Source organism: Penicillium riverlandense, assembly GCF_028828495.1.
Source record: "Penicillium riverlandense strain IBT 135883 chromosome Unknown utg000003l_segment0_segment0, whole genome shotgun sequence".
NCBI classification, from domain to species: domain Eukaryota; kingdom Fungi; phylum Ascomycota; class Eurotiomycetes; order Eurotiales; family Aspergillaceae; genus Penicillium; species Penicillium riverlandense.
The window spans coordinates 5,979,883-6,001,102 of record NW_026643196.1 but is presented as its reverse complement, the minus strand read 5'-3'; the positions used below and the strand labels follow the sequence as shown (position 1 = coordinate 6,001,102).

The window sequence follows — 21,220 nt, the reverse complement described above, 5'->3', positions numbered from 1 at the left end:
TATCCTCCATAGTCCATGCTCAAGATGCTGCGATGTATGCATACCATATTAGGTAATAGGCAGCACATTCCCAATTTAGGATATCAGCAAGTTTTCCGTCTTTGACCATGATATTGCCTATATTGAGATCTGCATGTATGAGGACATAAGGCTCAGTTTAGGCATGCGCTTCTTTAAACCCTCTAGGACTTGTTGAGACAATGGAATCTCTTGAAGGGTGAGAAACAGATCGTCCCACATTTCGGCGTAGGATTGAAACGGCCCATGTGGTTTGCCGTCAAAAAATAGTAATCTTGGGTAACATGAACCTTGGCCGATAGTCTGGATGGATGTTGACGTGACGGAACATAGTTGCTTCCGAACTTCAGAGACTTGACCGGCAATATCCTTCTTTTGTGATTATAACAATGATGGCCAGGCTTTCTCGAGTGATTGACCGTCAATCCGTTCTTCAAGGACGAAGTATCGCCCGTCATGATCAACCCAGTCATGTACGACCTTTGGAGCTGGTATATTGGTATAGCTTGTAAGGTAGTTCAGGGTCTTCACCTCGATTTTAGGATCCTCATGAGCGCAATCTTTTGAGAACCAGATCAGAGCCGATCGACCATACGCCCCGGTTGTCTGAATTATGGAAGAGTCTGAGAAGGCTGGAATGATGCCAACTGTTTTGCAAGTCAAGTGTCCATCCGTATTCTTGTCAGATTCATCCGCTGTCACTTTCTGGAGAAAGAAATCTACAGAACGGGGTTGAAGAGAGACGCTTATAGAGGGGGCCAGAGGGGTTTGACATCGAAGCACCCACCTTATACCCTATTAGGCTACACACCGCTACTTTCTATGTCCAGAATAGTTAGACAACATACCATCGAGCCGATCATTGTCACATTTTGACAATTCACTCGTGATACGCCTTGTTCACTTACTTGGACTAGCCTGTTTTCGGAACACGTAAGCATCCATGTACTTTCAGGAGTCCCCAAGATCCGTGTTCATCGTCCTCTATTGATCTAACGCAGCATCCCCTGTCCTTTGAAGGCCTCTCCATCAGAAAGAAGTGAATCCTTTACCCTACTGGTGCCATGGTATTCTTTCTTACGCCAACACCGGCGTTCCTCGGCACGGCCATGCTAGGCCTTGGAGCAGTCCGACTCTTCGCGCCACAGAGTGCATACGAGCTTTTCGGTCTGCCACTCTCCTCGTCTAGTTCTCCGTCACCATTTCTCTATGCCAACGCTGGTCGTGATCTGGCGCTAGGCTTGACCTATGTCCTTCTGGGCTTGCAACGGAATCAACAAGGATTAAAGGCGTTAATTATTGGGACAGCTGTAGGGGTACCCCTCTTGACGCATCCCATGAAAATAGTGTTCTGACGATTCTCTCCCTTGAATATCTGTTCAGGTCGCAGCACACGTGGACGCATTTACTGTCTGGAGATATGGAGGAGCCGACTATGGTGGATGGCGTGGCAAATGGATAGGTCATTTCCTGGGCGGCGTCGCTCTTGTATTCGTTGCTTGGAACGACTGGGGACTTTGAAAGTCTTCTGTAGTTATAGTCGGGACTTTGCTCCCTGCGATAGCCCAGTCCTACTATTCGTCCCTCGATTGAGTTCCATCGATCGGATCTTATCTGGTCGTCGATCCACCCTGACGTCAAGCACTGTCCACCCCTTCGATCGATGACATTCCCGTTCCTCTTCATGTAACCAGGCCCTGCCTGGCAGGATGCCAGTCCATGTCGTTGCTTCGGCCACTGGCTCAATTGTCCCATTCTTCCATCAGACGGTTCACCATGCCACCCAAACGCAAGACCCCCGACGCGTCCAGCGCGTCGGCCAGCAAGCGAAGCAAACCGGACCTGCACCAACCACACCCGAACGCAAAAGAGACCGAAGCCTTTGGGATTGTCCTGCGCGACTTCTATCCCCACGAAATGAGCAACGAGCGCTGCGAGGCGTATAATCATGGAGACCTTGAACGGCCCATCGAGACCCTAAACAAGGCCTGTCGGGAGACGGCCGACCATCGTCGCGCCATCGCCCCCGGCAAGGCCGTGGTTCACTGGTTCAAGAGCGACCTGCGTCTTCATGACAATCGAGCCCTGCACGCGGCTTCCCAGAAAGCCCAAGATCATCACATCCCGCTGATCGGCCTCTACGTTCTCTCACCAGAGGACCTGACGGCCCATCTGGCGAGTCCCGCACGCGTCGACCTGACCCTGCGGACCTTGAAACGGCTCCAGCACGACCTGGGCGAGTTGGACATTCCCCTACACATGGAAACAGTCGAGAAACGCAGGGAGGTTCCGGGTCGTATTGTTAAACTCTGTCAGAAATGGGGCTCCCAACATCTCTTTGGCAATATCGAGTACGAAGTGGATGAACTCCGACGGGATGCTCGGTTAGTACGGCAATGTGCCCAGAACGGGATTGATTTTGAGCCAAAACACGATACCTGTGTGGTCACTCCGGGCTTGCTGAGCAGCCAACAGGGCAGACAGTATGCCGTCTACACCCCGTGGTTTCGCTCCTGGCTGGCCTTTTTGAAAGAGAACCCCGACTACCTCGAAGTGTCGGAGGAGCCCGGGTCCAACCCTCGGGATACGCGCCCGCAACTGGCAGACCTGTTCGATTGCAAGGTGCCCGCGGCCCCGAGCAACAAGCAGCTGTCCGACGCGGAGAAGAAACGATTTGAGAAGATGTATCCCGCCGGGGAGCACGAGGCCCTCCAACGGCTGGAAGCATTCTTGGAAGAAAAGGCCCACGACTACGAGGCAATGCGGAGCATGTTGCCCGGTCAGCATACGTCCATCCTCAGCCCGTACTTTGCCTCGGGAGCGTTGAGTGCCCGCACGGCTGTAACGATGGCCAAGCGAAACAACAAAAACCGGCTGGATCAGTACGACTCGGGCTATGTCAGTTGGATCAGTGAGGTGGCTTGGCGGGATTTCTACAAGCATGTGCTTGTACACTGGCCATTTATCTGGTAAGATCTTCTTTCCTCTCGTGTCTAAACGTCCTTGACCATCGACTGCAGCATGAACAAGTGCTTCAAGCCGGAACACACCAACATTGACTGGGAGTACGATGAGGACCAGTTCCAAGCCTGGGCAGACGGCAAGACCGGCTACCCTATCGTAGATGCTGCCATGCGGCAGCTGCGGCACTCGGCGTGGATGCACAACCGCACTCGGATGGTCGTCTCGTCCTTCCTGTCCAAAGACCTGCTTATCGACTGGCGCCGGGGCGAGCGGTACTTCATGGAGCACCTGATCGACGGGGATTTTGCATCTAACCACGGCGGGTGGGGGTTTGGCAGCAGCACAGGAGTAGATCCCCAGCCCTACTTTCGCATCTTCAACCCGCTACGGCAGAGCGAGCGATTTGATCCGGAAGGCGAGTACATCCGCTACTGGGTTCCCGAGCTGCATGATGTCCAGGGCACTGCCATCCATGCTCCCTATGACCGAGGAGCAGGGGCAGTTGCGGAGAAGAATGGATACCCCCGACCAATGGTTGAGCATGCGACCAGTCGGGAGAAGGCTTTGGAACGGTACAAGCGTGCGTTGCATGGATGAGAGTGTATAAGAGACTTGGTCAATATGCTCTCCAATATAGATCGCGTGCTCCAGAGGGAATCTGAAACACCCCGGACGACAATGGTGTAGCTAGTATCAACCCTTTTAGATCCAATTTATTTGCGCTAGCAATACGTTCTTGAGACTCTTCTCCGCAAAAGGCCGAAATGCATGTCTTAGCCCCATTACATAACCTGCCCCCGCATTTTCTTTTCCTTCCATCTGTGCTTAGTGCCGTCCTATGCTTTGCGCTCAGAACTCTCTCTTTACCACCTTCCCCGATGAGCTGAACTGAACATGGACACCCAGTTGGGTGACATTCCCCCCTCGCCTGCCGGCCCGGACGAACTCGCTAACGGCAAGCGACGATGGCGCCGCAATCGGATCGCCTGCGACTCATGCCACGCCCGTCGCGTCCGTTGTGACCGGGCTTTCCCCTGCTCCCGATGCCTACGAAGTGAAATTCACTGCCAATTCACCCGCGAGCGCCGGAAAAGAGGGCGTATTGCACGATCCAAGTTGCCAGCCACGGACACGGCGGAGAATACGAGAGACCGAGCCCCCGAGAAAGAGACAAATGGAGAGGATGGCCTGCAGGTGGCTTTGTCACCGCTGCAGCAGAGCTCTCCTACCTCCACATTCCATCACCGGTCGCCGGCCACTAACGAGGCCAGCGTCCTCTCCGCGCCGAGCGCCGATGGCCGCCGCCACTCTGCAGCGGATGGGTCGCGGCACCGAGCAGGCCCAGGGGCGAACAATGCCACTGAAGAATGGTTGTCTGCAGCGCACCTGTCGCCCGAGTCCTATGAAGCCCTTGGGGGTACGGGCGGAGGCGATGGACCTCTCCCCCGGTTGCTAGATATTTGGAACCCAGTCGACCTGGCCGGTCACCGTCCCCAAACGGTGCCGGCGCCGATGCCTTCCGTGGCAAGGCCGAGTCTTTCCAATCGAGGACAGATTCCAGGTCCAGCAAGATCTTCATTGAAATACCCAGTGCTGGAGCCCGTGATGCCGTTCATAGAATCGAATCTCCCTCGTCGACTGGTGTGCGACCTGTTGGAGCTATATTTTACCAGTGCCTTTTCGACCCACATGCACCCGGTGTGCCATCACATTCATTGCTACCTCCTGCGAAAAGGTTCTTTTCTCAGTCCGGACCGGCCACGTCCCAGCAGCCCAGCGCTCTTGGCGAGTATGTTGTGGGTGGCGGCTGTAGACGACAGAGCCTTTTCCTTGTCCATCTCGCCGCTACAGCGCCGCAAAATTTGCCAATTTCTCTGTGCTCTGACGATTCGCTTGCTACGACCCTTGATTCATGTCTCGTTCAAAGATCAGGAACCACCCACGGCGGGTGAGAACGGCCATGCAACCGCCGCTCAGGAAGCTTCGGCACATCACCCATTTGAAGGAGTGGGCGATGACAAAGGTCTGGTCGGACCCGCTGGCTCGCTGGACGATGTAGTCACATACATCCATGTCGCATCCATTATTTCCTCCAGTGAACAAAAGGCCGCCAGTATGCGATGGTTCGTTGATCTTTCATCTTTTGACTTTCGCTACCATACTGACTTCGGTTTAGGTGGCATGCTGCATTTACACTAGCCCGAGAGCTCAAACTCAACCAGGAAATGGAAGTGATGCCCAGTGTTGATAGCCAGAGTGATGGCTCAAGTCCATCCTTCGGTTACGCTCTGGCCGGCTGGCCTGGTTCCCCCGGTGGTCCCGGCTTCGACTACTCCAATCACAGTCGTCCAAGCTTGAACTGTGTGTGTGAACAAGGCGGTAGCTCGCTCAATCCCGTCGTAGTTACCGAAGAGCATCGTGAAGAGAGACGTCGAACCTGGTGGCTGTTGTACATCATGGATCGGCACCTTGCGCTCTGCTACAATCGACCATTGGCCCTTCTCGATGCGGAAAGCGAGGATCTTCTTCTTCCATTGGACGAGAGCTCCTGGCAGGCGGGCAATATCCATAGCAACAGCCCCCGACAAGATGGACCCCAGTGCCCGCGCTCAGGAGATCAGAACAAACGCCGCGTGTTTCCCAACTTCATATGCCATGATCACTCCATCCTTGGCTTCTTCTTGCCGCTCATGACAATCACCGGGGAGTTGATTGATCTAAACCAAGCCCGTAACCATCCTACGCTCGGTCTCCGGCTCCAGGGGAAGGAGGCTTGGGAGATTCATGTGGCAGAGGTCTTGCGGCAGCTTGAAATCTACAGAGCTAGTCTTACCACCTTTGCCGCGGCCACTACCGCTGACCCGGAAGCGTCGCTATCGACTGCATATGCGCCCAAATCCGATCAACCGGCCGACCCCCAGATATCTCAGGCCTTTTCCTGGCATACCCAGACGGTTATTGCCTATTCGTCCTACTTGGTCCATGTTCTCCATATTCTGCTGGTGGGTAAATGGGATCCAGTCTCCCTGATCGAAGACAAGGATTTTTGGACTTCGTCGCCGGCCTTTGCGTCCACCATCTCCCATGCACTGGAAGCTGCAGACTCCGTGCAGCAAATCTTACGATTTGACCCGGACATCAGCTTTATGCCATACTTTTTTGGTATCCAGCTCTTGCAAGGCAGTTTCCTGTTGCTTCTCATCGTGGAGCGCCTTCAAAAGGAAGCGGGCGAAGGTATCCTGAACGCCTGCGAAACGATGATTCGCGCCACCGAGTCTTGCGTCGTCACTCTGAATACAGAGTACCAGCGCAGCTTCCGGCAAGTCATGCGAAGCGCCGTTGCACAAGCCCGCGGACGGCCTGTGAATCCGAGCGAGATACGACATCGCCGCAAAGCAGTTCTGGCCCTCTATCGATGGACACGCAAAGGCACTGGTCTCGCGCTGTGACCATGGTGAAACCGCGGGCTTGGGCCCCGTTTCTGAATGATCGCTGTGCCTGTCGATCTCTCCTAACGTTTCCGAGCGCTGCAGGCCCCTGACTATCATGACGATTACAGCGAGATGGATGAGCAACGAAGTCTCGCTCTGTTTGGTTGTTGTATATAGATGCTGCATTAGCGGGTTACGATGTCTTGGTTTCTTCGGTTCGGCGTTGGGAGCTCGGCTAGATTAAGTTTTGTTGTGGTTCCTGTAGCATACTGGTACTGTACATGGATACTGTTTTCGGACACTCTTCCTCCCCGCATCGTCTTCGGACATAAATTGAAGATTCGCTTCGAGCGATCCCTGCACGGCCAGCATAAACTGTCGGGATTCGCCTCTCCCCACTTACCGGTTCTGAATTAACCGAGGCGCGGACACGAGCACAAATGGACCGATTGGCGGTCGACTCCCGGAATCTGGGGAACTTCGGTTAAATTTGAGGTCCCGTGGCCTGCGCCTTGCCCACTCCTCTGCGTGATGGGCCAGTTGAATTTTACCGATCATGCAGCGCGCCCCATGAGCTCTGGCTGGGGTTCTCCGCAATGAATTTTTTTTTATTGTTTGGTTTAAAAATCAGGCACGATGCCCCGGTTTTGCGGGGAACGTCCTTGATTTTGTTCAGCACGATTTAAAGGGACTCGATCTTCTCTTTCTAGTTCATGTCGTCTGGTTCAACTATGCGTTCATGATCATTTTCTGATCCTCCATCTACTGAATAGCGATGAGCCAAGGAAGTTCCTCATACATCTCTGGCTGGCATACCACGAAGGCCGTGCATCCTCAAGTGATGGAACTACCTTACGGTGTTGCAGACTATGATCAGTACGGGCCGGACCCGTTGATTGCAGATGACTTTCCTCTTCCTTTACCAGAGGGTGTAAATTCCGCATGGACGGCGGCACAATTAAATTGTGCCAGCGAGCTTACAGGAGATCCGACGGGCAAATTCCAACCGTATCCGCAGTTATATTACGAGGCTGGCCTTGTGGGCGATTATCAGGAAGGCAAGAAGACTGGGCAGTCGAGGTAATAGACTCACAATATTTTGTGTTTCTGACTCGAGGATGCTAACGTCCATAGCACGATGCTTGTACATCCTCATTCTGCCGGCCCATTCAAACATGCAGACCCCACGAGAGGCCATTTCCAACCACTCTGCCAGCTAGCGACGGAGCGCGCGCTCTTCATGAACCACCCCTGCAACCAACCACGGTTCGCCGCATATGCTGCATCGCCTACCTCTGATCCGTGTAGTTCGCCAGGAACAAGTCATGATTCCTCTAGTGGGTGGGAAGTGGATGCAGAGAGAGAGGCCCTGGATCTTCGCTCTGCAGACAGCTCTCCGCCGAAGCTACACCCTCGCGCACCTCGCGAGCCGATCCATCACTATCAACATGTGGCCGACGAAGACGACAGCCTGATTCCGTTGGAAATGCCGGACGGAAGCACCCGCTTCACGGGGAATTGGTTGCCAGTGGATCCGGGTGTTGGATTCACCATTGGGTCATGTGTCCGCCATGAACCCAGAGATGATGGGAATAATCTGGATATGCAAGTCTTCCGCTATGATACCATTGCCTTCATTCCGCCGAACTCGGCTGCGTGGCCAGCCAAGGGGTGAGGTGCCCATATGTGGACGGAGAAAGTACGCACAGCACACACAATGATGATAAGACACTTGGGCAGGGCCAAAAGAGAACTATCGACTTGACATGGCGATTACGACATATAATCCTCGCAACATTCTGTCAACCATGGACAAAGTTTCGCCTTCTGAAATTTGTAACGACCGATATTCGACATCCCTCCAAAACCCGCGACCGTCAATGTTGGCGACTGGGAACCCATCAATCAGGCATCAACAAATCCATCACTGGCTGAGAGGAATGGCCATGGATGAGTGTGGGGCCATTGGACTGGTAGTAGGGGAGGGAACAATGTAAAGCCTGAAACTGCGAGCGAATCCCCAGACGGGGATCAATGGCCGAGCCTGAAAGACTGATGCCTCAAGATGAACGGGCAATTGATATTTACAGAAAATGTCCCATGTTACCGATAACAATAAATACAACTCAGCATAGCTGCAAAGCCTTTTGAAGAAGAACAAAAAGCCGTTGGTAGCCGAAGAGAAGAAGAATTTCAACAAGGCACAACAGATTGCTCAATCCGAAATAAAGGATAAACGGCATATAATTACAGAGCGATAATATATCAATTCCATCAGTCCGCCGACTCCCAATCAGGCCACACAATAACATCCTTCAGAGCTTCCCTATTCGCCATGTAGTACTTTTGGCCAAGCATGTGCAGCTTGCGACGATCTGTCTTCTTCGACTTGGTGCGTGGCACACGGTCGACGAGTAAGTAGAGGCTGGGGATGTAGTACATCGGTAGACTCTGGCGGATGGCCACGCTCAGCGATTCCCTGAGTGCATGCACGGCATGGCGATCTGTGACGGCACGGAACTGCATATCCTCTACAGGTCCGTGTTTGAGATTCATTGGGTTGTGTCCTAAATAGATGTAGGCTGCTAGGATGGGATCGCTGACGCCGTCCACAGCCCCGAGCACGTCCACAATAGCGGCGTCGCCATCGGAAAGGTTTTGTCGAATAACGTATTCGACCTGACCAGCCTCGACCCTCGCCCCGTCCAGCTTCAACATTGAGTCCTTCCGGCCAATCAGCTCGATCGTCCCGTCGTGGTTGTATCTACCGAGATCGCCTGAACGATAGAATTTATGTTGCGGGCGTTCCGGGTGCAACTGGGTCATCCATGCCGGCGGAGTGGGGAGAAAGTTTTCGGATTTTCCAGAGACATGATCCAGATATCCACGAGAGATGTGTGGGCCTTCCACTAGGACTTCACCCACGGCACCGATAGGCATAAGGTGGTCCGGAAGATCAGGGTTGACGATCCAGATCGCTCCACTACCAGGGCGCCCAACCACGGCCCCACGACCCATCTGGAGATTACCGTTATAGCAGCAGAGCGATGCGACCTCACCCATGCCGTATTGGTTAAATACTTTGACATGGTGCAGCCACTTGGCCAGTACTGCGTCAGAGACCGGCTCTCCGCCAATACACATCACCTGCAAAGTGGGCACCAGGGCGGGATCCATATCGATAGCCACAGAGGGTGTGACAAACAACATGTTCGCCTGAAGATTATCCAAATCGCCCATCAAGGCATCCATCGAAAGCGATGTTGTGGGTACACAGCAGCAGCCACCAGCAATGAGGGTGGACAGGAAGTCGTTGTTGCTGATGTCGAAAGCGTAGGCGTCGAACTGAAACATGCGGGTATGAGGCCCCATGCCAAACACGCGAATGTAGTCTGTCAACGCGGACGCATAGCTCCGATGTTCCTGTATAATACCTTTGGGCTTGCCCGTGCTTCCCGAGGTGAACAGAACGGTGCAGGCATCAGTGGGACGGACAGTAACACAGGGAGCTCCTGGGAGAGAAGGTAGAGCCTGCAGAGACTCCTTGCTCACTTCAAACTGCGTTCCTACCAACTCGGTAAAATTCTCCGCATAGCCAACTGAGGTCAAAATGATCTTGATATTTGTGCGCTCCAAAGCCGACTGCAGATATGAAGGTGGGTCTTTTGCATCAACGCAGATGTATGCGCCTCCTGCCATCAGGATGGCCAGTCGAGCTACGATAGTCCATGTGGACTTGTAAAAGGCGCACGCCACAAAGACTCCAGGCTTCACCCCATGGCTAGCAAGCCAATGGGCTAGGCGGGATGCCAAATCGTTGAGTTCTCGGTAAGTGAGATCGCCATCCCATGAGCGAATTGCCGGTGCATCAGGAGCTGTTGCCGCATGCTGAAGACATAAATCGTGTAACAGTGAGTTCTGTGCCGGTGCAACTGCGCGGGTAAACTGGGCAATCCGGTCTCGATCATACGATGCACATAACTCCACGCCTCCAATAGACTGCACGGGGGAACCATCGATGGAGGAAAGGGCCTGGTTAAAGCTGTGTAGCAAGCTCAGTGCCAATTCCATTCCTATGGAAGTCCTGCTCACGTCCAGCCGAGCATGTAACCGGTCGTCAGGTGTGTAACATATTTCTAAATGAAGCCCATTAGGCTCATATTTCGTGGGCTTGAGCTCAGGCTCTACTGGTACAGCCATGCCTTGAGAGCAACAGACCTGACAGCGACCGACACAAAGCTTCAGATCCGAGGACATACGCTTCGCCGGCATTCTCTGATATGAGACAGTCGCATTGTAGTCCGCGTCATTGCCATAATGAGCAGGATCGCCATTGGCAGTCAGCGATGACCCAGACACCTGCCCCAAGCTGCCGACTTTCTGTGCGAATAGATCACGCACTGTTTCCTGAGGGTCGACATGAATCTGCACAGCTAATCCGGCATGAACCGGACTAGTCTCGCCGACGAAAGAGCGGCCTTGCTGGTACTGCTCGCTAATGTAGAAGGTTGTCGACGAGGCAAAGGCACGGATAGTGATGATCCAGGCCAACTGAATCATGCGCTGGATTTGAGTATCGGGATGTTCATCCTTGACCACCGAGGGAGCGTTGAGGGCTTCAACAAGGCGCAGCAGCTGCAGGGGCCGTGCCTGGAGAGCGAGGTCAACCGCCGTCCTACTCGAATTGTTTGGAGGTACCTTGGCCGGGGCGACAATGGGGTGCGAATTGGGGGACTCGGCTTCTAACAAGATGGGAGCCATGATGGGCAATAAATAGTAAATTCAGCTGCGAGGAAAAAAGGCAGGGAGACGAAGTACCCTTTCCGCAGAAGGAGCGCACCTGGTTTAAATTCAAAGGACGTTTTTCACGGTCATTGTCGACGTGCACTGACCGGGCGCCGTTCTTTGTTCACAGACAAAGCAAGCAATCAATAGCGCCCCACTCATTCCTCTCGACCATGCATCGATTATTGAGGAATATTTGCAGCAACTCGTTGCAGCGCTCATTTCACCTCGCACAGAACGAGGGCAGCGGGTGCTATCATTCGCTGGCGGTGTTTGCCAGCTGCATCGCGAAGTGGACTGGCTTAATGACCGTGTCTAGAGTAACCATGAGCACAGCGGGGCAATTATTGGAAACTGACAGATAGTCAGGTAGGAGGATTATTATGATTGACTTGAGTTATTCATGCTGAAGAAGAGAAAGAGAGGTCGAGAAGAGAGGCTTCGGGATCCTCAAAGAATGCCAACATCACCAAGTTAACTAACTTCCAATCATGGAATCAGCTAATCCATCCTACAACTGAAAATGGCCACAATAGCAGGTTATCAGAATCTGGAAGCAACATCAAGAGCCCCATCTCTTTCAGCATGTAAAGCAGGATTTGGGTCATCAAAGCAGAGAATTCATTTCTTGAGTATTGATATTAGCCACGCAGCCACTAAGCTTGACGAAGCCGAAGTAATGAAGCATGTAAGAGCCATTCTCATCCTCGGATCGTTCTCAATCACCAAGGTCGCGTACTACCCCGGTGTTCTGCCTGTCAACATGCTGACCTCGTGGTAGCTAGTTCAGCTCATCCTCTTCCCGATCCAGTTTGTGGTTGGTCAGTTAGTATCTAGCGTTGCACGGCATCATTGCTCGTTAAGTTCCAGCCCGAATTTCCATTGCGTCAAAGCGACAAAGCCATCCGATGGGTTGAATGGACCATCGAATTCTCGTCTGTCCCGCTGCGCGAGAGCCGTAGTCGTGTCGTTTCTCGACCTCTTTAGGGGTTCACTTCGTTTGTTGCCTGTGGCTTGTTTCTTTGGACCTGTTCTTCAATTGCCGAGTCTGGATCTTGCGTCTGGTGATATAGAGTCTTGTGAATCTGTGCTTGTTTATCTTTCATTCCACCGAGGCCCGTAAAGCGTCACGAGCGCCCATGTAAAGGTCGCCCTCGGGAGGAAACCATGGTGGAGTAAGTTCATCATCGCCTGCGAAGTAGAGATCTCGCAATCTCCCCAACTTTTCCGTGTCGCACGGTCGTAAGCACTGCGTCTTCCGCAGCTGGGTGACTTGGTGGGAGGGTATGAGGGTGTGATTTCACCCGTGACGATCATGTTCTGCAAGCCGACGAAACTGGGGGTGGGTCTTGAAGCTTTCACAGATGCAGCATGCCGGAGGCTGTTGAATTTCCACTCTGCACTTGTTAGCTTCGAGTGCAAAGGCACGGGGTTGATGGACTTGGCATCATCAGCGGCGGATATCTGGACGTTGTGCCCAAAGGCATAGTTACCAGGATGACTTACATAAAACCGAGTCTGCTATCAATGGGTGCCTTTTCTGATTTTCTTGGGATATGCGGTCATGTTGGATTTAGAGGGAGCATGCGAACCTGGAGTCCAAAGAAGGGCATCCCTAGATGTGTATGTGATGCCGATTGTTAATTAATTATCTCTCCAAAGTTGACTAGTTAGTACAAAGGTAATCAAAAAATAGCCCCGGACGCCGCCCTGGACGAACACAATCACTCCACGTTTTGCATAATCCCGGGCTGGATCCCTTCGAGGACATCTGACACCTCTTTCCATAGTTTCTGCCGTGCCTGGCGGCCCTCATCGCTGCGAACAAATGGCGAAAGCGCGGTGTTCTCAACGTGTCCATCAGTCATATAAGTCCCATGGCTGTCCAGTCCTGCCGCTGCGCCGGCCACTAAAGTCCGGCTGCCGACTTCGGTTGACCGCGCCATCACGGCTTTCAACAGCCACAATCCCCAACCAGCATCGCGTCCCAACTGTGAGTGGCAGAGACCAGGATTAACCTGGTTGATGATCACGTCCGTCCCGCGACTTCGGCCAGCCAGTTCCTGCACCAGTAAGACCTCGAGCAGTTTTGATAACATGTAGCGCTCCTTCATCTTAGCATGGGCGGGATCACTTATGGTGGCGAGGATACGATCCTCTTTCCATTCGGGAAATTTGACAAAGCCATGCACTTCGCTGACCACAAAACTGAGCTTGGGTTCGGAAGAAGGCACTTCGCGCCGGGTAGCCTTCAGCTTTTTGAGGAGGAGCAGCCCAAGCAGGAGCGTGCTGACAACGTTGACAGTAATGGAACGCTCGAGGCCCTCGGCAGTTTGAAAGTTCGACGTGGCTACGGCGGCGTTGAGGATAGCAGTATCCAGACGCGGCAGCTTCGCTGCCCGTTCGCCAAAAGCGAGCACAGACTGGTATGAAGCTAGGTCAACCTCCCACACTTCACAGACTCCCGGTCTCCCGGTGGACGATTCGATCGACTTTTTGGCATCCTCGCCAGCGGCCACATTGCGGACCCCTAGAATGATCTTCGCCGCCCCAAGCCGGGCCAGGTGTCGCGCCGCTTCCAGTCCCAGGCCCACGTTGGAACCAGTGACGATGACCGTCTGGTCGGCGAAAGATTGCTTGGGATAGGGCGGGGTGACCAAAAATTGCGAATACAGAAATCCCATGATGGCAAAGTGGTTAAGATTGTGTGTTCGTCGAGCTAGGACGCGCTCAGGCGAGCTTAAATAGGCGAAGAATATGGTGATGCCATCATGCTGGCTCGGCCTTAAGGCGGTCATAATAGTGGGGCCGGTCAATCTCCGAGTCCAGTAGCGTTGTTTCTTCCAAACCCCGGAAATTCCGTGGGTGAGATGCCAAGACATTAGAGCAGGAATATTGGATCTTCATGGTCAGTAGACGAATCCTACTTCTGTTATTGAAAGAGCTAGCCTTGGTATGCGTTCGGTTGCAACTGCCAGCTGCCAGCGGAAGTATAAAATTTACTGAAATCAAACAATTTCACAGGCAAAAGGCCCATTGATCTCCTGACAAATGGCGAAAAGCAAGTGTACGCGAGGCAATGATGTACGGTAACGAGATGCTGAGAAATGCCCACGCCAAACTAATAGCCTAGAAGGTAGGACAGAATATACTCCATCCTAGTGCGGTAACCGCAATGGACCACCGGGCGGCGCAGTCACCTACGTATAACCAAAGTGTGGGGTGACTACGTTGAGCATCTCCGAGCTGATCAGACAAGTCTTGCAAGTGCTCCTTCGAGGCAATGAGACCGGCAATAATTAAAGGCCATTAGGATAGCGGCTGTCTCAGGTCGTGTGAAAGTGACGAGCCACCGAATGCGACCGTCATTCATCCAATTTCCTGAAGTCGGACCGGCCGGATACAAACATCCAAGGAGCATTGTGGGCGGTCATTAAAACCTTTGACCACACTTGGAATTATTTCCGTCCCACCAAATCCTTAGGCAACCGCTCTTTCTATGAAGACAGCAAATAACCATGCCAGCCAGTATTTTTTTTATTCTATCTCAACGTGTCTGTGCTAGTGCATCGTTGGTAGTTAGTCGCCTGTCGAACGATGCATGCAGAGAAACTCACTTTAGCGTCAACATCAGACAGCTCCACCCCTTCTTGTCCTGGCTTTTCATCGCCAATGCCGTGTTTCTCCAGAGTAGCAATAAGCTGTCCTGTCCCGTGGGTTTGGTACTGCTTGAACTGCCAAGCAGCCAGCTTCGCCTCAAAAAGCTCGTCGACTTCTTCAAGCGATCGGCCCTATCTTGCATTACTACCAGCGAACATAAATCTGGCGAGAGTGCAGTAATGCTTACCTTGAGCTCTGGAAAGAATAAAAGCCCCCAGATAATAGAAAAGGCCGCCACAGAGCCAAATATCCAGCCAATTCCACTTCCCATGCTAGGTAAAATATAAGGGGTGACGAAGGTGACGAGGAAGGCTGCGGCCACATCACATGCGGTTCCAAATGCCTATATTGCAGATCAGTCCAAGTCCATCGAGGCGAAGGAGCAAGACGCACCATGATCTTTTTTCTCATTCTCACTCCGCCAATTTCCGCCCCTGTCAGAAAAGCGTTGTTCGAGGCAGCAGTCCGAGTGAAGGCCGGCAGAAGGATGAAGCAAGCGAGGGTCGTGTTGACCTCATTCTGATTCATAGAGGGCACAGTACCCAGCCCCGATGCAAGATAGAGCAAGAAAGTGCAAACCGCACTCCCATAAATCAAGAGAGGTCTTCGGCCGCTGATATCCAGAAGCACCAGCCCGATTGCGCATCCAACCACTCCAACCACCTGGCCGGCCATTGTATATGTAAAAGACATAGATCCCATGCCCTGCTGCACGTAGAAGGTGGCGGCATATGACTGTACAAACTGATTGCCATTCATCTGCTCAAGAACGAACAAGGTGGCCGAAATCTATATCTGCGTCAGTAGGGTATACACGTCCCGATGGATGGTGATAGTTACCCAGGTCCGTCGCAGATAGTTGCCCCGGAAAAGATCAAGCCATGACCCTTGGTCAGAAGCTTGAGATTCTTCCACCAGCTTTTCAATAGCGTCTGCTTCTGCCATCGTGGCTCCCGTCTGTACATCGTCTCCAGGGCGAATCCGGTCGAGAGCGATCTGGGCTTCTGGTTTTCGTCCTTTGAGAATAAGCCATCGAGGCGACTCGGGGGTCCAAGGAACCAGGCCAAGCAGGCCAATGGCGGGAATGAACTGCATAGCAGTGGGGACCATCCAGCCTTTTTCTGTGGTCTCAGACGCGTAGGCCTGTGACATTCCAGCACCCCAGAGATTGCCTAATGACGAAACCATCATAATTGAGCCTGACAAGATCCCTCGCGTTGCCGCTGGAGATGTCTCAGCATTGTAGGAGGGTACCGCATTCTCGACTAGCCCGACAGCGAAGTAGGCGATGATACGACCGACAGTAAATTGTGCCCAGTGGTGGGCTGTTAGCTCGACTAAGTATATATTGTTAGCCATCGCTGATGTAAGGCAAATGCTAAAACACGCATACTGATTAGGGCCACAATCTGAATGCCAGCCGCGGCATACATGGTCTTCTTGTAACCAGTATTCTCAATAAACATCTCCGACCCAAGGCAACCCGTGAGTTTTCCAATCCATGGCAGCGAATTCATCAATGCCTTTCTCGTCACCGGCAGCTGGAATTCCCCATGTCCATCTGCAACGCCGAATCGGCTGAGAAAAGACGGCAAGGCCTGCAGTGAGCCAAAGGAGCCAGTGTCACTGGGGTATCGTCAGTCTTGGTCATTCTATACCAAACCAGAGGGAGCCTTACAGCCCGAATAGAAGGGCTCCCTGCAAGAAAACCACTGAATTGAACAGCAGAGACAGGGTGAGGTGACGCCACATATTAAGTTTGACGATGAGGTTCACGGCAGACAAGACATGAAGAGCAGCTGGGATAAGTCGGTTCCCATGGGGTTATATATATACCTATCCAGTTCAGGGATGGCCGTGTCCAGAACTCCTTCATCTCCAGATCTGAGCACCCCAGAACCCCATGGTGTCGTGATCAATCCAGTGCATGTCGACACTTTCTCCATTTGTGGGGGAACGAAGTCGGCTCGGTCGGGTCGCGGGTGTCGGTGTGCCGAAGACCCACCAGCATTACTGGATATACTCAGGAGACAGGGGTAGGTACTATACCAATTGAGCAAAATAATAGTAGTATATTCCGGCTCGGATGGCTCAGCAATCCGTCACCCCATCCGACCCTTGAATGGTTAGCCAGTCCGATGATTTCACTGGACCATGCACAATACACCGATAACCGAGCGCTTCCAGGACGGAAACGGCCGCAGAAACAGAGTGAGGATTATCAATATAAAGCTCAAAGGCCAGTGCTTTTGCTAGCTTCCTGCCACTCCCGCAATCATGGCGACCGAGCACAGAAATGTTATCCAGCTTGTGGCAGATGACCTCGGCCTATTCCTCGGATGTTACGGTGCCAAAAGTATCTATACTCCAAATATAGATAAACTTGCAGCATCCGGAACCAAGTTTACAAACGCCTTTGCCAGCACCGCATCATGTTCCGGAAGCCGTTCAACCCTTTACACCGGCCTGCATACCCATGAGAATGGTCAGTATGGGCTTGCACACGGGTGGAATCATTTCCAAACCCATGATCATATTGAGACGCTACCTCAAATCTTCAATGCCTTGGGATACCAAACCGGGATCATTAGCAAGGTGCATGTTGGCCCCCGAACAGCTTATCCATGGGAAGTCACCGAGGAGAGCGATTCTCGTGATGTCAGTGCAAATGCAGCCCGTGTTGAGGCTTTCTTCGACGAAGCCAAAGCAACCAGCAGACCCTTTCATTTGACGGTGGGATTTCGAGACCCTCACCGGGACCACACGAGACAGGGCTTTGGCAACGACGAGGCAGATGTGGCACACATCCCAGTGCCTGATTATTGTGTGTCAGACGTGGAGATCCCTTCCTATCTCAGTGATGTGCCTGAGGTGCGCCTTGAACTGGTCGAATACTACAAAGCAATCAGTAGGATGGATGCTGGAGTTGGCCTGATCATGGATGCATTGGAAAAGCACAATTTGGCTGAGAACACACTGGTCATCTTCGTCAGCGACAATGGAGCCCCATTCCTTAATTCAAAGACAACCTTATATGATGCCGGAGTCAAGCTGCCCTTGATTGTGAGATGCCCAGGGTCTACGCGCGGAGTGGTAAACCCCAACATGGTTTCGTTCCTGGACATTTTGCCTACTTGTCTGGATTGGGTCGGCGCTAGCAAGGCAAATGTCAAGACAAACAACACGGGAAAGTCCCCAAAGCGACTGGGGAATTCATTCCTCTCCATTTTGGAATCACCAGAAATGCTTCCCGACCAGGAATGGGCGCAGCATGTTTTCGGCTCTCACACGTTCCATGAGATACAAAACTACTGGCCGACGAGATTCCTTCGCACTCCCCGCTTCAAATATCATCGAAACATTGCCTGGAGGCTGGATTTTCCTTTTGGTACAGACCTATATGGTAGTTTATCGTGGGAGGGCATTCGTAATGCCGGAGGTTCGGTTATGATCGGGAAACGACCGCTGGAGAAGTACCTTTTCCGAGGACCTGAGGAGCTTTTCGACCTTGAGAATGACCCAGAGGAGGTTCACAACCTGGCTTCTAATAAAGAATATGAAGCTTTGCTCCTTGAATGTCGTTCCAAGGTTGAAACGTGGCAATATAAGACAGGAGATGTATGGCTGTTCAAGGACGGTGTCTCAGTCATCACCAGCGAGGAGTATCAGCGACAGGGCATGAAGTTGCGAGACCGATTTGAAGTTGACCCTCTTAGTCCTGGCAATGAAGATGGGCCACACTGGGTGCCACCATCAGTCCAAGCAACTGCCGCCAACGATCACATTTTTTCGGGATGAGGTATCGATGGGGCTGCCAAAGGTGTATCCGGATTTCTACTGGGCAATAGAAAATAAACATGGATGTGCAATTGTATATTGTTAGCTTTTTAATTTAAATATGTTCAATCATAATACAGAACTGACTCATAATACTGGACTCAGACTCCGCTGTAGGGTAGATCGGATGGTGCATTGAAAAGCTCCAGCGGCGGCCACATTTCTTGGTATTGCGACATTGGGTGAAAGACAGCCACATCCCAAGCCCCCTCAAAAGCATTAGTCTGATTCCACCATGCTCCCTCCTGTGAGTTAGGATCACCAAACACAGTATTCATCGGCATAAGAGCATCATGTGGCTCTTGTGGCATGGGTATGAAACCCGATCGCCTTGGCGGAGTCTGCGATCGAAGGGTGGGCGAGGTGAGCGATCCATCGACAACCGAATTATGTGTCGATATTTGTGCGGCCCTTCCTTGTTTACCGCCCACAAAAGGCATATCCTCTAACGCACTGTCGTCCGTCAACTGAGAGCGGTTCAACATGCTGTGCTTAGAGATGATTTGACTGCGGTTAGCCATCGACCCGATGGCAGGTCGAGCATGTGCGCAATGTTCCGGTAACTCTTCGTCGGAGGAGATCGAAAGTGAGTTACCGCGTTGCAACAGAGTGCTCAAATCGTTGGCCTATTGTCCTGTTAGCCCTTCTGGAAAAAGGAAAACATAAGGCTGGGTTGCGTACAATCGTCGAAACTGTGGGAAATACGGCTGCTAGACCCTTGATAAACAGTATACAACTGTTGAGTTGCTGCGTCACCAAGCTAAATGGCGCAACTAATGCCTGTGCATGTGTTTGCGTCGCATGAATTAAGATCCTGCCTGCCTGGTACGCACACTCGGCTGTCTCCATATCTAGCACGACATCGCTTGGATCAGTTCCTGTGACCAAGGAACAGATATCAGCAATTGCACGCGCATGTTGTAATCCCTTGGCTTGGCAATCTAGAACAAACGGCTGAGGAAGTTGATCTATAGTTCTTTGTGGAAGCGATTCCCGAAGATTTGCAAGAAAACACCGGTAGAGATCACAATGGCATTGGTGCCACCAGATGTGAATCATGATGTATCGCGGAAAAGACTTGGAAAAGGCTCTTAGATGGAAATTCTTTTCTGAAAATGAGATGGAATCAGGTAGGTGCAGGGCGAATTCCTGCAGGCTAGAATCCAGTTCTCCTATACGGTTCAGAATTGTTGCAGTGTCTTGTGTGGACGAAGCAGCTTGTTTTGTATATCTACATTGGAGTCTGTGTTAGCAGTTGAGAACGGCAGCATTCCATACATCTTACGTACCGAAGGATGCTGTCGCGAAGAGACATAACGCGGATGTAGTAAGCCAGGAGGCCAAGGTCAGTTGACTTGTCGGTTGCGCCATTTATCAGTGCATTCGGACCCGGAATATCGAGTTCAAAGTTTGATTCCGGGGAAGGCAGATAGACATGCATGACATTGGATGGGCAAAGGGTAAATTCAGGCAGGCCGCCTGCGAGCATGGTGTCGAGGATATAGATGCCCCACATGAGACGACGGCGTGACTCTTGCGCAAGAGAGCAAATGTTTGGATTCTCGTAGTTCAGGCGTAGAGCAAAAGCAAACCGGGTAAGTGTCCCCATTAGCATCAGTGCCTCCGTAAAGATGCCAGTCCACATATGGTACCGGATCATAAGTAACAATGCCTGCGCCTTGAGAATAGTCGGTCGCCCCAGGTCGCTAACAATAAGGCGCTGTGCAAATTGCGCACACTGCGTCCCGTAATTGATTTCACGGCGATCGATACCTGGGAGACAGGAAGTGATGGCCACAATGGATAGCAGGAGGCTGGTGTCTGCTTGCCCAGTATTGTACCATTTCAGTAAGGAAGCTTGATGCAAGAATGAACAAGCAGGTAAGATATGAATATGATCGAAATAGACATCCAAGGCGCGTTTTACGCGCTCGGGTGTCAGAAGATGTGATCTGCAGCATGCTTGTAAGCCTCACGAGCGCAGCTTTTGGAGCTCATACAAAACATACAGATTGTTATCCGCCGTTGCTGCCTGGCGGAGCCGGTCTGGAGGCCGCATTCCCTGATCGGATACGCCATCCAGGTTCTCTGGTATATGGGATGGTAACCTTTCGTCGCGATCTTCCACGGCCTGAGTGCTCGACGTGGGAGCCGGATTAGATCTGCGACGAGGAAAAAGGGTCGGATATACACAGTCAATCCCTTTCTCGCGGCAGCGATGGCAAGCCGGCGTGTTTCCCGAGCACCGAACTTTGAGCTCATGACACGCGATGCAAGCTTGTCGAACACGACATCGACGAAGTCGTCGTAAGACTGTAGGACTATCCCGAGTGTCACCGTCGCGGAAGGAGCAGTCGAATCCCAGTCGCTGGCAATTTCCGCATACTCGGCGTTGCCCGTCGCATCGCACTTTTCGCATTCGGCATTCATGGCAGGTCCTCCTCACCTGTTTTTCCATATTAGATTGCATGGTGCGAACAGTCCCAACATAGAGGGACCTGGTGGACTTTGCGGGGTGTAATCTC

General features: G+C 52.2%; 11 protein-coding genes across 11 annotated transcripts; 6 read left to right on the top strand and 5 right to left on the bottom strand.

Moving 5' to 3' along the window:
* Positions 1 to 1,794: 1,794 nt before the first annotated feature.
* On the top strand, positions 1,795 to 2,991 carry N7474_006087 (uncharacterized protein; the record flags this gene model as incomplete). Its single annotated transcript, XM_057197502.1, has 1 exon — positions 1,795 to 2,991. One exon carries the CDS (start codon positions 1,795 to 1,797, stop codon positions 2,989 to 2,991), a length of 1,197 nt encoding a protein of 398 aa, XP_057054898.1.
* A 48-nt stretch (positions 2,992 to 3,039) lies between these two features.
* On the top strand, positions 3,040 to 3,579 carry N7474_006086 (uncharacterized protein; the record flags this gene model as incomplete). The annotated part of the gene is made up of 1 exon (XM_057197501.1): positions 3,040 to 3,579. The coding sequence occupies one exon, from the start codon at positions 3,040 to 3,042 to the stop codon at positions 3,577 to 3,579; it is 540 nt and encodes a 179-aa protein (XP_057054897.1).
* A 297-nt stretch (positions 3,580 to 3,876) lies between these two features.
* On the top strand, positions 3,877 to 5,181 carry N7474_006085 (Zn(II)2Cys6 transcription factor domain-containing protein; the record flags this gene model as incomplete). Its single annotated transcript, XM_057197500.1, has 1 exon — positions 3,877 to 5,181. The coding sequence occupies one exon, from the start codon at positions 3,877 to 3,879 to the stop codon at positions 5,179 to 5,181; it is 1,305 nt and encodes a 434-aa protein (XP_057054896.1).
* A 26-nt stretch (positions 5,182 to 5,207) lies between these two features.
* Positions 5,208 to 6,431, top strand: N7474_006084 (fungal specific transcription factor domain-containing protein; the record flags this gene model as incomplete). The annotated part of the gene is made up of 1 exon (XM_057197499.1): positions 5,208 to 6,431. One exon carries the CDS (start codon positions 5,208 to 5,210, stop codon positions 6,429 to 6,431), a length of 1,224 nt encoding a protein of 407 aa, XP_057054895.1.
* Positions 6,432 to 7,188: 757 nt separating this feature from the next.
* On the top strand, positions 7,189 to 8,088 carry N7474_006083 (uncharacterized protein; the record flags this gene model as incomplete). The annotated part of the gene is made up of 2 exons (XM_057197498.1): positions 7,189 to 7,493; positions 7,548 to 8,088. The coding sequence occupies 2 exons, from the start codon at positions 7,189 to 7,191 to the stop codon at positions 8,086 to 8,088; spliced, it is 846 nt and encodes a 281-aa protein (XP_057054894.1).
* A 599-nt stretch (positions 8,089 to 8,687) lies between these two features.
* On the bottom strand, positions 8,688 to 11,174 carry N7474_006082 (non-ribosomal peptide synthetase; the record flags this gene model as incomplete). Its single annotated transcript, XM_057197497.1, has 1 exon — positions 8,688 to 11,174. The coding sequence occupies one exon, from the start codon at positions 11,172 to 11,174 to the stop codon at positions 8,688 to 8,690; it is 2,487 nt and encodes an 828-aa protein (XP_057054893.1).
* Positions 11,175 to 12,922: 1,748 nt separating this feature from the next.
* Positions 12,923 to 13,882, bottom strand: N7474_006081 (uncharacterized protein; the record flags this gene model as incomplete). Its single annotated transcript, XM_057197496.1, has 1 exon — positions 12,923 to 13,882. The coding sequence occupies one exon, from the start codon at positions 13,880 to 13,882 to the stop codon at positions 12,923 to 12,925; it is 960 nt and encodes a 319-aa protein (XP_057054892.1).
* A 334-nt stretch (positions 13,883 to 14,216) lies between these two features.
* N7474_006080 (uncharacterized protein) lies at positions 14,217 to 14,619 on the bottom strand (the record flags this gene model as incomplete). The annotated part of the gene is made up of 2 exons (XM_057197495.1): positions 14,217 to 14,327; positions 14,455 to 14,619. The coding sequence occupies 2 exons, from the start codon at positions 14,617 to 14,619 to the stop codon at positions 14,217 to 14,219; spliced, it is 276 nt and encodes a 91-aa protein (XP_057054891.1).
* A 116-nt stretch (positions 14,620 to 14,735) lies between these two features.
* On the bottom strand, positions 14,736 to 16,804 carry N7474_006079 (uncharacterized protein; the record flags this gene model as incomplete). The annotated part of the gene is made up of 7 exons (XM_057197494.1): positions 14,736 to 14,759; positions 14,816 to 14,989; positions 15,046 to 15,201; positions 15,252 to 15,647; positions 15,699 to 16,195; positions 16,252 to 16,484; positions 16,695 to 16,804. The coding sequence occupies 7 exons, from the start codon at positions 16,802 to 16,804 to the stop codon at positions 14,736 to 14,738; spliced, it is 1,590 nt and encodes a 529-aa protein (XP_057054890.1).
* Positions 16,805 to 17,135: 331 nt separating this feature from the next.
* Positions 17,136 to 18,656, top strand: N7474_006078 (sulfatase family protein; the record flags this gene model as incomplete). The annotated part of the gene is made up of 1 exon (XM_057197493.1): positions 17,136 to 18,656. One exon carries the CDS (start codon positions 17,136 to 17,138, stop codon positions 18,654 to 18,656), a length of 1,521 nt encoding a protein of 506 aa, XP_057054889.1.
* A 140-nt stretch (positions 18,657 to 18,796) lies between these two features.
* N7474_006077 (fungal specific transcription factor domain-containing protein) lies at positions 18,797 to 21,125 on the bottom strand (the record flags this gene model as incomplete). Its single annotated transcript, XM_057197492.1, has 4 exons — positions 18,797 to 19,321; positions 19,377 to 19,926; positions 19,985 to 20,516; positions 20,705 to 21,125. 4 exons carry the CDS (start codon positions 21,123 to 21,125, stop codon positions 18,797 to 18,799), a joined length of 2,028 nt encoding a protein of 675 aa, XP_057054888.1.
* Positions 21,126 to 21,220: the final 95 nt, after the last annotated feature.